General features: G+C 43.8%; 1 protein-coding gene across 3 annotated transcripts in view; it reads left to right on the top strand.

Moving 5' to 3' along the window:
* The window catches only part of LOC126284726 (chymotrypsinogen A-like), an 87,158-nt gene that overhangs the window by 41,798 nt on the left and 30,110 nt on the right, over window positions 1–15,250 (top strand). Inside the window, exon 2 of one of the 3 annotated variants that reach the window (XM_049983861.1) lies at window positions 11,177–11,275. In XM_049983861.1, coding sequence (XP_049839818.1) covers window positions 11,177–11,275 — 99 coding nt within the window. Of the gene's footprint in view, window positions 1–11,176; window positions 11,276–14,395; window positions 14,474–15,250 lie in introns of those variants that run through there. The other 2 variants (XR_007551534.1, XR_007551533.1) reach the window with 2 other exon arrangements.

Genomic DNA, 15,250 nt, shown 5'->3' with positions numbered 1-15,250 from the left:
AAGTACCAGAGCTCCAAGCGCTAAAAGAAAGAACTGATGCTCAAATCGGCATACGCACTGAAAACTGGCTAAAGCCAGAGATAAACTTATCCGAAATTTTTGCGAAGAACGTAATGGTGTTTCGAAAGTATAGGAGGCTAAACACGGTTGGTGGTGGCGTGTTTGTTGCTGTTATAAGTAGTTTATCTTGTTGAAACAGGATTGGCCGTATTTTGCGGAAATATGATGTGAAATGTGTTTTTCGACCACCTTCTAACACTAAGGCCCTGTTGGCGTCCTTGAAAGATGATCTTGGTTGGCGTAAGGCTGGGATCTATCGTATTCCTTGCAGTTGTGGCATGTCATATATTGGTCAGACAGTCAGGACTGTGGAAGACCGGTGTATTGAACATAAGCGTCACACGCGCTTACAGCTGCCGAGCAAATACGCTATTGCAGAATATTGCCTTGACACCGGCAATCCTATGGAATACAACGCCACGGAAATTCTGGCTTACACAACCAGCTATTGGGATAGTGTTATTAAGGAAGCTGTTGAAAGCAGACTATCAAGCAACCTTATTAACAGAGATGGTTGATTTTGTTTAAATGCTGCTTCGAATCCGGCTCTGTCTCTCATCAAAAAACAGAGGGACAGAATTAGTGCTACCTCACCTGTAGATTAATAGTAACTATCGATATTTCTGGTGTTGGTTATCTTTGGATGTGCTGACACTTGTTCTGTGTGTGGTGTCTTCCTTGTTTCTCCTCTGTGAACCGAGGTATTAAATTTGCTTGCACATTTTTTCTTACTTGCCTTTGTGCCTTGAGAATGGCAGGGTGTGCTCCTGTCGAAATATCGGCGGTGTTCGACGACGTCACCCGGCAGCAAACCCGTAAGTTATTTGAACATTTGATTCGCCGGGAAAAGTTAAGGTATCACGTAGTTTATCTTGTCACGAAATTGACGTAAATAGTTCCTGTGAGGTAATATGGGCAGAGGACATTGTTGGCAACCGGAATAAAATAATAAATGCATCCTTTTACCAACCTCTGAATTCAGATGATACAGTTGCTGAAAGATTCAAAGAAAACTTGAGTTTAATGTCAAACACGTACCCGACTTATACGATTATAGTTGGTGGTGACTTTAATTTGCCCTCGATATGTTGACGGAAAACATGTTTAATTCCGGAGGTACGCATAAATCATCATCCGATATTTTGCTAAATGCATTCTCTGAACATTATTTCGAACAGTTAGTTCATGGGCCTACGCCAATAGTAAACGGCTGTAAAAACACACTTGATTTTTTTTTTTTGTCATCAGTCTACTGACTGGTTTGATGCGGCTCGCCACGAATTCCTTTCCTGTGCTAACCTCTTCATCTAAGAGCAGCACTTGCAACCTACGTCCTCAATTATTTGCTTGACGTATTCCAATCTCTGTTTTCCTCTACAGTTTTTGCCCTCTACAGTTCCCTCTAGTACCATGGAAGTCATTCCCTCATGTCTTAGCAGATGTCCTATCATCCCGTCCCTTCTCCTTATCAGTGTTTTCCACCTCTTACTTTCCTCTTCGATTCTGCGTAGAACCTCCTCATTCCTTACCTTATCAGTCCACCTAATTTTCAACATTCGTCTATTGTACCACATCTCAAATGCTTCGATTCTCTTCTGTTCCGGTTTTCCCACAGTCCATGTTTCACTACCATACAATGCTGTACTCCAGACGTACATCCTCCGAAATTTCTTCCTCAAATTAAGGCTGGTATTTGATATTAGTAGACTTCTCTTGGCCAGAAATGCCTTTTTTGCCATAGTGAGTCTGCTTTTGATGTCCTCCTTTCTCTGTCCGTCATTGGTTATTTTACTGCCTAGGTAGCAGAATTCCTTAACTTCATTGACTTCGTGACCATCAATCCTGATGTTAAGTTTCTCGCTGTTCTCATTTCTGCTACTTCTCATTACCTTCGTCTTTCTCCGATTTACTCTCAAACCAGACTGTGTACTCATTAGACTGTTCATTCCGTTCAGCGGATCATTTAATGCTTCTTCACTTTCACTCAGGATAGTAATGTCATCAGCGAATCGTATCATTGATATCCTTTCACCTTGTATTTTAATTCCACTCCTGAATCTTTCTTTTATTTCCATCATTGCTTCTTCGATGTACAGATTGAAGAGTAGGGGCGAAAGGCTATAGCCTTGTCTTATACCCTTCTTAATACGAGCACTTCGTTCTTGATCGACCACTCTTATTATTCCCACTTGGTTGTTGTACATATTGTATATGACCCGTCTCTCCCTATAGCTTACCCATACTTTTTTCAGTATCTCGAACAGCTTGCACCATTTTATATTGTCGGACGCTTTTTCCAGATCTTCAAATCCTATGAACGTGTCTTGATTTCTCTTTAGCCTTGCTTCCATTATTAGCCGTAACGTCAGAATTGCCTCTCTCGTGCCTTTACTTTTCCTAAAGCCAAACTGATCGTCACCTAGCGCATTCTCAATTTCCTTTTCCATTCCTCTGTATATTATTCTCGTATGCAGCTTCGATGCATGAGCTGTTAAGCTGATTGTGCGATAATTCTCGCACTTGTCAGCTCTTTCCGTCCTCGGAATTGTATGGATGATGCTTTTCCGAAAGTCAGATGGTATGTCGCCAGACTCATATATTCTACACACCAACGCGAGTAGTCGTTTTGTTGCCACTTCCCCTACTGATTTTAGAAATTCTGATGGAATGTTATCTGTCCCTTCTGCCTTATTTGACCGTAAGTTCTCCAAAGCTCTTTTAAATTCCGATTCTAATACTGGATCCCCAATCTCTTCTAAATCTACTCCTGTTTCTTCTTCTATCACATCAAACAAATCTTCACCTTCATAGAGGCTTTCAATGTATTCTTTACACCTATCTGCTCTCTCCTCTGCATTTAACAGTGGAATTCCCGTTGCACTCTTAATGTTACCACCGTTGCTTTTAATGTCAACAAAGGTTGTTTTGACTTTCCTGTATGCTGAGTCTGTCCTTCCGACAATCATATTTTTTCGATGTCTTCACATTTTCCCTGCAGCCATTTCGTCTTAGCTTTCCTGCACTTCCTATTTATTCATTCCTCAGCGACTTGTATTTCTGTATTCCTGATTTTCCCGGAACATGTTTGTACTTCCTCCTTTCATCAATCAACTGAAGTATTTCTTCTGTTACCCATGGTTTATTCGCAGCTACCTTCTTTGTACCTATGTTTTCCTGCCCAACTTCTGTGACGGCCCTTTTTAGAGATGTCCATTCCTCTTCAACTGTACTGCCTACTGCGCTATTCCTTATTGCTGTATCTATAGAGTTAGAGACCTTTAAACGTATCTCGTCATTCCTTAGAAGTTCCGTATCCCACTTCTTTGCGTATTGATTCTTCCTGACTAATGTCTTGAACTTCAGCCTACTCTTCATCACTACTATATTGTGATCTGAGTATATATTTGCTCCTGGATACGCCTTACAATCCAGTATCTGATTTCGGAATCTGTGTCTGACCATGATGTAATCTAATTGAAATCTTCCCGTATCTCCCGGCCTTTTCCAAGTATACCTCCTCCTCTTGTGATTCTTGAACAGGGTATTCGCTATTACTAGCTGAAACTTGTTACCGAACTCGATTAGTCTTTCTCCTCTTTCATTCCTTGTCCCAAGCCCATATTCTCCTGTAACCTTTTCTTCTACTCCTTCCCCTACAACTATATTCCAGTCGCCCATGACTACTACATTTTCGTCCCCCTTTACATACTGCATTACCCTTTCAATATCCTCATACACTTTCTCTATCTGTTCATCTTCAGCTTGCGACGTCGGCATGTATACCTGAACTATCGTTGTCGGTGTTGGTCTGCTGTCGATTCTGATTAGAACAACCCGGTCACTGAACTGTTCACATTAACACACCCTCTGCCCCACCTTCCTATTCATAACGAATCCTACACCTGTTATACCCTTTTCTGCTGCTGTTGATATTACCCGATACCTATCTGACCATAAATCCTTGTCTTCCTTCCACTTCACTTCACTGACCCCTACTATATCTACACTCCTGGAAATTGAAATAAGAACACCGTGAATTCATTGTTCCAGGAAGGGGTAACTTTATTGACACATTCCTGGGGTCAGATACATTACATGATCACACTGACAGAACCACAGGCACATAGACACAGGCAACAGAGCATGCACAATGTCGGCACTAGTACAGTGTATATCCACCTTTCGCAGCAATGCAGGCTGCTATTCTCACATGGAGACGATCGTGGAGATGCTGGATGTAGTCCTGTGGAACGGCTTGCCATGCCATTTCCACCTGGCGCCTCAGTTGGACCAGCGTTCGTGCTGGACGTGCAGACCGCGTGAGACGACGCTTCATCCAGTCCCAAACATGCTCAATGGGGGACAGATCCGGAGATCTTACTGGCCAGGGTAGTTGACTTACACCTTCTAGAGCACGTTGGGTGGCACGGGATACATGCGGACGTGCATTGTCCTGTTGGAACAGCAAGCTCCCTTGCCGGTCTAGGAATGGTAGAACGATGGGTTCGATGACGGTTTGGATGTACCGTGCACTATTCAGTGTCCCCTCGACGATCACCAGAGGTGTACGGCCAGTGTAGGAGATCGCTCCCCACACCATGATGCCGGGTGTTGGCCCTGTGTGTCTCGGTCGTATGCAGTCCTGATTGTGGCGCTCACCTGCACAGCGCCAAACACGCATACGACCATCATTGGCAGCAAGGCACAAGCGACTCTCATCGCTGAAGACGACACGTCTCCATTCGTCCCTCCATTCACGCCTGTCGCCATACCACTGGAGGCGGGCTGCACGATGTTGGGGCGTGAGCGGAAGACGGCCTAACGGTGTGCGGGACCGTAGCCCAGCTTCATGGAGACTGTTGCGAATGGTCCTCGCCGATACCCCAGGAGCAACAGTATCCCTGATTTGCTGGGAAGTGGCGGTGCGGTCCCCTACGGCACTGCGTAGGATCCTACCGTCCTGGCGTGCAACCGTGCGTCGCTGCGGTCCGGCCCCAGGTCGACGGGCACGTGCACCTTCCGCCGACCACTGGCGACAACATCGATGTTCTGTGGAGACCTCACGCCCCACGTGTTGAGCAATTCGGCGGTACGTCCACCGGGCCTCCCGCATGCCCACTATACGCCCTCGCTCAAAGACCGTCAACTGCACATACGGTTCATGTCCACGCTGTCGCGGCATGCTACCAGTGTTAAAGAGTGCGATGGAGCTCCGTATGCCACGGCAAACTGGCTGACACTGACGGCGGCGGTGCACAAATGCTGCGCAGCTAGCGCCATTCGACGGTCAACACCGCGGTTCCTGGTATGTCCGCTGTGCCATGCGTGTGATCATTGCTTGTACAGCCCTCTCGCAGTGTCCGGAGCAAGTATGGTGAGTCTGACACACCGGTGTCAATGTGTTCTTTTTTCCATTTCCAGGAGTGTAGATTGAGCCTTCGCATTTCCCTTTTCAGATTTTCTAGTTTCCCTAGCAACAAATAATCCTGAGTTAATAACAAGTATCACAACATATACAGGGATTAGTGAACACGGGGTTGCCGTAGCGAGATTGAATATTGTAAGCCCCCTATCCTCCAAAAATAAACGAAAAAATACCTATTCAAAAAAGCAGATAAAAATTCACTTGACACCTTCCTGAGAGACAATCTCCATTCCTTCCAAATTAATAGTATGAGTGTAGACCAGATGAGACTTGAATTCAGAGATATAGTATCGGCAGCAATTGAAAGATTTATACCAAATAAATTAACAAACGACGGAGCGGATCCTCCTTGGTACACAAAACGTGTCAGTTGCAGAAACAACGAAGCAAACATGCCAAATTTAAATAGAAAATTCCCAGGATTGGCTATCTTTTACACAAGGACGAAATTTGGGGTGAAAGTCAATGCAGTTTCCATAACAGAACAGTTTCCATAACAAAACTTTGTCTCGAAACCTGGCAGAAAATCTAAATAAATTATTCCGGTCGTGTGTGAAGTATGTTACCGGCAAGAAACAATCAATGCCTTGGTCTGCGCGATCTCAATGGAGATACTATAGAAGACGTCTGCCACCGGTAGCTGAGTGGAGCGTGTTCGGTCAGAGCGTTAGCTGCCCTCTGTTTTTTTTTTTTTTTAAAAAAAAGAGACCTGAGTTAATCGATCAACAACGAACTTAAACGGACGTCTTACAACGTCCGCACCGAGCAGATTCTACGAACAAAATGAGAATACAAAAAAAAAAAAAAAAAAAACAGTGGTCAGCACGACGGAATGTCAGTCCTAAGGGCCCGGGTTCCATTCCCGGCTGTGTCGGAGATTTTCTCCGTTGAGGGACTGGGTGTTGTGTAGTCCGAATCATCATCATTTCATCCCCATCGACGGGCAAGTCGCCGAAGTGGTGTCAAATCGAAAGACTTGTACAGGGCGAACGGTCTGCCCGACGGGAGCCCCTAGTCACACAACATTCATTCATTCACTATCGAAGACAGTGCTGCCAAAGCAGATTTGCTGAACACAGCCTTCCTAAACGCTTTCACAAAAGAAAACGAAGTAAATATTCCAGAATTCGAATCAAGAACAGCTGCCAACATGAGTAACATAGAAGTAAATATCCCCGTAGTAGTGAAGCAACTTAAATCACTTAATAAACGTAAGCCTTCTGGTCCAGACTGTATACGAATTAGGTTCCTTTCAGAGTACACTGATGCGTTAGCTCCATATTTCACAAACATGTAAAACCGTACGCTCGACGAAAGATCCGTACCCAAAGATTGAAAAGTCACACAGGTCACACCCGTATTTAAGAAAGGCAGTAGGAGTAATCCACTTAATTACAGGCCCATATCATTAGCGTCGACATGCAGCAGTATTCTGGAACATATATTGTGTTCAAAAATTATGAATTACCTCGAAGAAAATGGTCTATTGACACACAGTCAACAGGCGTTTAGAAAACATCGTTCTTGAAACACAACTGGCTCTTCATTCGTATGAAGCGTTGAGTGCTATTGACAAGGGACTTCAGTTCGATTCAGTATTTCTGGATTTCCGGAAGGCTTTTGACACTGTACCACTAACGAGGCTTGTAGTGAAATTGCATACTTATGGAATATCGTCTCATTTATGTGACTGGATTTGTGATTTCCTGTCAGAGAGGTCACAATTCGTAGTAATTGATGGAAAGTAATCGAGTAAGTGATTTCTGGCGTTTCCCAGGCTGCGTTTTATTGACAGGACACTTAGAAAATGTGACAGATCTACCAAGGAGACTGGCTGCATTACGCTTGTCCGTCCTGTTTTAGAATACTTCTGTTCCGTGTGTGATCCTTACCAGATAGGACTGACCGAGTACATCGAAAAAGTTCAAAGAAGGGTAGCACGTTTTGTATTATCGCTAAATATGGGACAGAGTGTCACTGAAATGATACAGGATTAGGGCTGGACATCATTAAAAGAAAGGCGTTTTTCGTTGCGACGGAATCTTCTCACGAAATTCGAAATTCCACTCACTAACTTTCTCATCCGAGTGCGAAAATATTTTATTGACACCGACTTACATAGGGAGAAACGTACACCACGATAAAATAAGGGAAGTCGGAGCTCGTACGGAAAGATATAGGTGTTCGTTCTTTCCGCGCGCTATACGAGATTGAAATAATAGAGAATCGTGACGATGTTTCTAGTACAAAAGCGTGTAAAATGGACGTGTGTAACAATGCTGTCGTTGTCGTAATGCGGAAATGGAGCGATTTCTCTGGCTGTTGAGCAACTCAGTGCCCAGAAGAACCAAGGAGCTACCAACAGTGTATTCTCAACGGCAGCTCAGCAAGCACTGCTGAGCACGTGGAATCGCCGTAGGCGCCTGGTTCATGCACCCATGTTGACCGCTGTTCACCAGCGATGAAGTCTGGAATCTGCACACCAGTACTGCAACTGGCGGCAGGTGGCTGTTTCAGATGAATCATATTTTGTGCCCCATCGGACAGTTGACCGTTGGCGTGTACGGCGTGAAACATATGAAAGCACATACTCTGCAACCAAGAGGCAGCCTCATGGGCTGGGGAATAGTTTCATCGCATTATGTGTGTGATCACATCATATCGGGAGGCACAACGGGTCAACAGAAGTACGTATCTGCCTTGAGAACTATGTCCACCCCTAGATTCGGTTTATTTTTCGTAGACACGATAGCATCTACCAGCAGCACAATGCCTTGTGTCCGAAGAGCACACTGATGAGTTTACCGTACTCACCTGGCCACTAAACTCCTCGGATTGAAACCAAATCGAGAAGCTGTGGCATCACGTCGATCGGGTTATAGACACCGAGGATCCTCAAACGAGAGAGGTAGACAGCTGACGACGGCTGTATAGTCCGCCGGCGCTACATCCCTGACGGTAGCTTTTAGTAACTCGTTGACTCTCTCCTGCAAACTTCGCAGTGGTCTGCAAACCGAAATTTGATTATTTAGGCTTTGGACAGGTGGTCACATTAGTGCGAGTGGACAGTGTACCTTCCTATTCGTCGCCGCCTTCTTCTATTTCTCTTTGGCCTCTTTTTTTCCCTTCTAACCAGCAACCTTCTGTCTACCTCTTCTTCTCCTGTCCTGAGGATGGTACCTGAAAATTTTCTTTTGCCGTCTGTCACCCGTCATTCCCATTGTTTAGCCATACCAGGCGAACAGATGTGCTCCTATTCCATTTTTGATACTTTCATTTCTCTTAGTGACTTCCGTAACAGCCGTATTTCGAACGTAATTTTGCCGAGATGTTCTAAACGATTGGCCACTCCATGGAGTGTTCTGTGCACCAGGACCAAATAGTGGACAGAATTGGAAGGAAAATCAGCATTGGTCGTATTTTGTTTTATTGTCAGCAAAAACGATTTTTGGTCACTTAGTGACCATCCTCAGTGCTGTACACATAATGAAAATTAAAAGGCACTGATATGAAGCTATAACCACAAGCTTACAGCGATCACAGCGAGTTTATGTGATCGCTCTAAGCTTGTGGTTATAGCTTGATATCAGTGCCTAGCAATTTTAATTGTATATTACAGCACTGAGGATGGTCACTAAGTGACCGAAAATCGATTTGGCTGACAATAAAAGAAAATACGACCAAGTCTGATTTTCCTTCCAATTCTGTTCTAAAAGATCTTCGGAAATAGTGCACTTCTACAACTTTTATTTTGTTTAAATTTTATCCAGTAAGCTCCCAGCCCTCGCATTAATAGATCGTTATAGCCTCTACGGTACTTTTACAGAGCATCTTTTTTTACTTTGCAACTCGTCTTAGAAGACTTTTACAGAGTTCAGCTTCTGGACTGCTGCTTTCCGAACGCTTTCCCAATCACTTGTTCCGTCTTCCGACAGGACACTACGTAAATATTTAAATTTTAAAGGTGATGTGCTGGCCTTCTACTATTATGTTTGCTATATTTTCGTTACTGAATGGATATTTTACCTTTTGAAAATATACTCTCAGTCCCCACTTATAACATTGCTCTAACAATTTACTTAGCTTAGGGCAGAAATCCTCTTCAATGGCCACCACTACCTGACCATCTCCGAAGAACAAGGTGTACAGTTAGCTATCCTTTGTTATCGCAATGTCCATTCCTACAAGTATATTGATGCGATTTTTGTAAGTTTCATTATGTAGCCTTTGTGGTTTTAGGGAGAAATCAGGCAAATATAAGTAGATTGAGCCAAAGCACAGATTATTTTGACTTACACATTGGTGATTTTTAAAAGTAATACAAAAGACCGCGAACAATCCAAAAGGGGCACGAAAGTCACTCCATCACTATGACACACCCCTGTAAGTTACTATCTACCGAGGAAGGTGGAGCAGTAGCCAAGATAGGGCAGTTTCGGGGGCGGTTTCTTCGAGAAGGACGCAGTCGGTTATCTATCTGGCGCCTCCTCAATGCACAGCAAGCAGCCTGTCTCCAGTGGCCTTTCGTCGATGAGACGTAAAGCCAAAAACCATCCTTTCTCCTCCTTCCGCCACAGACGTGAAAAATACACAAATTCCACAAGAACAAGTAAAATATTCCACTGAATGACCATTCCAGCTTTAGAGTCCACGGAAACGAGAGGTATCCTTGTTAATGGACGTTTCAGGGAATCAAAGATGACATCCGATAAGAATTAGACCTATATAGCGTCGTACATATGGTAGGTGAGTACAGTAAACGGAGTGACCACTGAACCCGTATATCAGTTGGCCAGCCAAAGTGAAAGACAGGAGAATCAACATACCAGTACGAGGGACGCACAAAGACCATCTGAATGACACAAACAGTGTATTTAGCCTAATTTTTAAACAATGATGATGATGACGACAATGATAACGATAGCGACGTCGATGTTGATGTCGACGGTGACAATGATGATCGCGATGACGAGCAAGGTACCTACGACGATGACGAAGACGGCAATGACTACGACGATGAAAATGCTGATGATGATTACACCGAAGGTGTTGATGATGCCGACGTTGATGACAATGTAGGACAAGAAGGAGAGTGCGGTATCTACATCTGCCCTCGGCAAACCACGTGAAATTAATGACAGAGGCTACTTCTCTTTGTGCCACGTACTTTGACTTCTTCGTGATACATTCACTTATGGAGCGTGGGAAGAATGACTGGTTAAAATGACTGTTTAAATGACTCATACAGCAGTAAGAAGTCTAGTTTTACGTTCGCGGATGCTGTACGTGGAGTTTGAAGAATGGTTCTCAATAATTAACACAATAATAATGGTTTAGAAACTTTGCAATTAGGTTTTCGTCGGGTAATTGGATTCTACCTTCGAGCGTCTGTCGGTTCAGATTTTTCAGCATTTCCTGGGTCAAAGGTAATGTCACAATTGGTGCCAAAGCGTCATCCTCTAGAAACATGTCACGATGTAACACAAATACCATAAGGTGTTAGTATTATTGTGTTAACGAACTGTATTGCCACCTCATAGTCTCGCTGTTTAGTACATCTTGTCAAGGTAACAAGAATTTTAGAATGAAGTAGTATTTCAGTCATCGTCATGACTTAAATACTTTTTCCTACATTTCGAGAACTCATCTAAGACATATTGTAAGTGTGATTTGTAATATTTTGTCCTCTAGGGTACATCAAACCAGTGGCGTTACCTTCCCTCCTCGACGTCAATGACTCCTTCGTGGGACGACCAGCTCTGATCAGCGGCTGGGGAATGACTGTTGTCAGTAAGTGTAGTGACTTACTTCATTTTGTTGCAGGTACTGAAATACAGAACAGAATGAATACTGTTTCTGACAGTCAGTACCTTTTGTATTCTTTCCCAAAGTAGAAGTTCGTATTGGGCATATTTTCGTGCTGGAAAGTTTGAAACTATTGATCGTTTCTGATATGCTTTCATGGCGAAACTCAGCTGGAAAACGACGGCCATTCAGTAATGACCATCTGCACATTAATAAAAGAGGTACACTACTGGCCATTAAAATTGCTACACCAATAAGAAATGCATATGATAAACGGGTATTCATTGGACAAATATATTATACTAGAACTGACATGTGATTACATTTTGAAGCAATATGGGTGCGTATATCCTGAGAAATCAGTACCAAGAACAACTACCTCAGGCCGTATTAACGGCCTTGATAAGCCTGGGCATTGACTCAAACAGAGCTTGGATGGCGTGAGCAGATACAGCTGCCCATGCAGCTTCAACACGACACCACAGTACATCAAGAGCAGAGACTGGCATATTGTGACGAGGCAGTTGCTCAGCCACCATTGATCAGACGTTTTCAGTTGGTGAGAGATCTGGAGAATGTGCTGGCCAGGGCAGCAGTCGAACATTTTCAGTATCCAGAAAGGCCTGTACAGGATCTGCAACATGCGGTCGTACATTATCCTGCTGAAATGTAGGGTTTCGCAGGGATCGAACGAAGGTAGAGTCACTGGTCGTAACACATCTGGAATGTAACGTCCACTGTTCAAAGTGTCGTCAATGTGAACAAGAGGTGACCGAGTGTAGCCAATAGCACGCAATACCATCACGCCGGGTGAGATACCAGTATGGCGATGACGAATACACGCTTCCAATGTGCGTTCACTGCGATGTCGCCAAACACGGATGCGACCATCATGATGCTGTAAACAGAATCCAGATTCATCAGAAAAAAATGACGTTCTGCTTTTCGTACATGCAGGTTCGTCGTTGAGTACACCATCGCAGGCGCTCCTGTCTGTGACGCAGCGTCAAGGGTAACAGTAGCCATGGTCTCCGAGCTGATAGTCCATGCTGCTGCAAACGTCGTTGAACTGTTCGTGCAGATGGTTGTTGTCTTGCAAACGTCCCCATCTGTTGACTGAGGGCTGCACGATCCGTTACAGCCATGCGGATAAGATGTCTGTCATCTCGACTGTTAGTGATACGAGGACAGCGTTCCGTATTACTCTCCTAAACCTAACGATTCCATGTACTGCTAACAGTCATTGGATCTCGACCAACGCGAGCAGCTATGTCGTGATATTATAAACCGCCATCGACCTTCATCAAAGTCGGAAACGTGATGGTTTGCATTTCTCCTCCTTACACGAGGCAATGTCGGTCAACTGCTGTTTGTGTGTGAGAAATCGGTTGGAAACTTTCCTCATGTCAGCTCGTTGTAGGTGTCTCCACCGGCGCCAACCTTGTGTGAATGCTCTGAAAAGCTGATCATTTGCATATCACAGCATCTTCTTCCTGTCGGTTAAATTTCGCGTCTGTAGCACGCCATCTTCGAGGTGTAGTAATTAATGGCCAATGGTGTATATGTTTCGCTCAGTAGGGTTATCGAGCGATGAACGTTCTTAAGTTCAGAAGTTTGTATTTAGAAATTTTTGGATGTTGTGTTGCTAGTGTTAAAAATACTATTGGTTTCACACGTATATAATTTCGTAACCAAAAAAGGCACCCACGCAGTGCCCGACATTAAAAAAAAGGAAGATATACAGCCACACAACTGGTTGCTACAAGAATTCGGCAACAATTCCCACTACTATCTTAAACGTATCTGTTTCAAGGTAGTCTGCCGAAATCAATCAGGAGTTAAAAGTCATTCTGACCAACATTATGTTTGGCTGAAGATATGGTTCAAATGTAGTTCAGGAGTCCCTATTTTATTAGTTTTGGATCACATTAAAAATACAATTCAGCAGGATTTGCAAGTACTGCAAGCAACGCCCACTTGTATCTCCTCATAATAGCTCTCTCCTCCCCCAGCCCCCAACTGCAACTGCACTTCCCTGCACTGCCTTAATGCCTTAATGTTTCAGGATGCTTCCTATTAATCGAACCGTCCTTTCAGCCACGTTGCAAAGTAAACTACTGTTCTCCTCTGTTCGATTCAATAGTCTTCATCAGCCGATGCGTAGGAAGGTGGCATTGTGGAAGACGTTTAAAATTCAAGATTACATTCTTCTAATAACATATAAAATTAAGAAAACAAATTACTAATGCACTCACTTTATTTCTGTTTATAATTGTTGAATTTTTTCACAAATTTTTTCCTGTGACATTAGTTTAAGCTACTTAAAGATTCAAAGCAGGTCGGTTAATTAAATAATTAAAATTAAGCAATAGCTTTTTATTTGTATTTCGTGTCGTAGATAGTTCAAATATCTGCATTGCCCACAACGGACCAGGCACCTGAATGTAAGGTGTAATGAACATGATGGAATTCGAAATCGCATATCAGATGTGCTGGATAAGTGAAACGAAGCTGTCCGTTCCAAAACCTATTGTGTAACTATGAACTGTGTGTCTTCCCATCTTCCAGCTAATGTTTGGCTGATCTGATGTGCCCAAAAAACTGAGAACTGGACTCGTGTATTTGACTCGCTCGCCGGCCGCTGGTGGCGGGCGGTTCTAGGCGCTTCAGTCTGTCACCGCGCGACCGCTACGGTCGCAGGTTCGAATCCTGCCTCGGGCATGGATGTGCGTGATCTCCTCAGGTTAGTTAGGTTTAAGTAGTTCTAAATTCTAGGGGACTGATGACCTGAGATGTTAAGTCCCATAGTGCTCAGAGCCATTTGAACCATTTTTTTGGCTCGCTCACTCACATCCGTACATATGAATGTGCTGAGAGCCTTTGATACCGAAAAAGTCGTACAAACTCGAGCAAAATGATGTCAGAAACAATTTCATATACAACGCGTTGTGAGACAGTGGCACGTGTTTGCTGCCTGTTGCCGCACTGGTTCGGCGCTCACGATGACCCTTGGGAGCAGCAGCGCAAAGGGAAGTCTTATCTTCCCGATGTCCTTTGATCAGGGGCAGAGAGTTATCTGCTCCAAACGTCCAGTTCGGTGGAAGCCTTCGATGAAGAATGTTGCGCCCGCTCACTTTGTCATCTACCGCAGAAAAGGTGGGGCACTGGCCGGTGATGACAGTGGTCAGTAACAAAAACTTTGTGCCCATCCCACCCGCACAGAAACCATAGTGTAAATGACTCGTTAAACAGTAGTCATCTCCGTTTACATTCCTATCCTAGTGATGACGGCGATGTGTTACGCTGGTGCGTAAGTTCGTAGTGTTTTTGTTTTCCATGTTGGTATTCTGACAGCTGTAGGTTTATTTACCGATTGTCATTTTTTTATTTTAGTTCACTGTTTTAGTTCACTATTTCAGTTTACGAGTTCTCATTTTGTTATTTAGAGATAGTGAGTGGAGCTGTGGATACTAGAAAATGGAGTGACAAGTCGAGAAATAGGAACATTTACCGCATATTCTTTTGCCTGAGTTCAATAGAAGGGTGACAGCAGCAGAGGCAGCATAAAATATTTGCACTGTGTATCGGGATAATTTAATTGGTCAGAGCACTGCAAAAAAATGGTTTTCTCGATTTAAGGAGGGTCGTTTTGACATTAGTAACTCTCCACGTGCAGGAAGACCTTCAAGGTTTCATAAAGATTGTTTAAATGCATTAATTCACAATGATACACGTCATTGTGCTCGGAAACTGGCAGGAGTGATGAACTGTGATCTTTCCGCCATCGAGCGGCATTTGCATGCAGTGGAAGGTTCTAAAATCGGGTTTATGGGTACCGCAAGCTCTAAGCCAAAATTACAAAAATCAGCAGGTGGCCACATGCGCATTTATGCTCGTTCGTCATCAACTGGCTCGTGAAGAACACCTGTATCGTTAATGGTGGCGAGAAATGGTGTCTTT

Source organism: Schistocerca gregaria, chromosome 8 (genome assembly GCF_023897955.1).
Source record: "Schistocerca gregaria isolate iqSchGreg1 chromosome 8, iqSchGreg1.2, whole genome shotgun sequence".
In the NCBI taxonomy this organism is placed as follows: Eukaryota; Metazoa; Arthropoda; class Insecta; order Orthoptera; family Acrididae; genus Schistocerca; species Schistocerca gregaria.
Note: the sequence above shows the minus strand (reverse complement) of the source record. Positions and strands in the feature narration are given on the sequence as shown.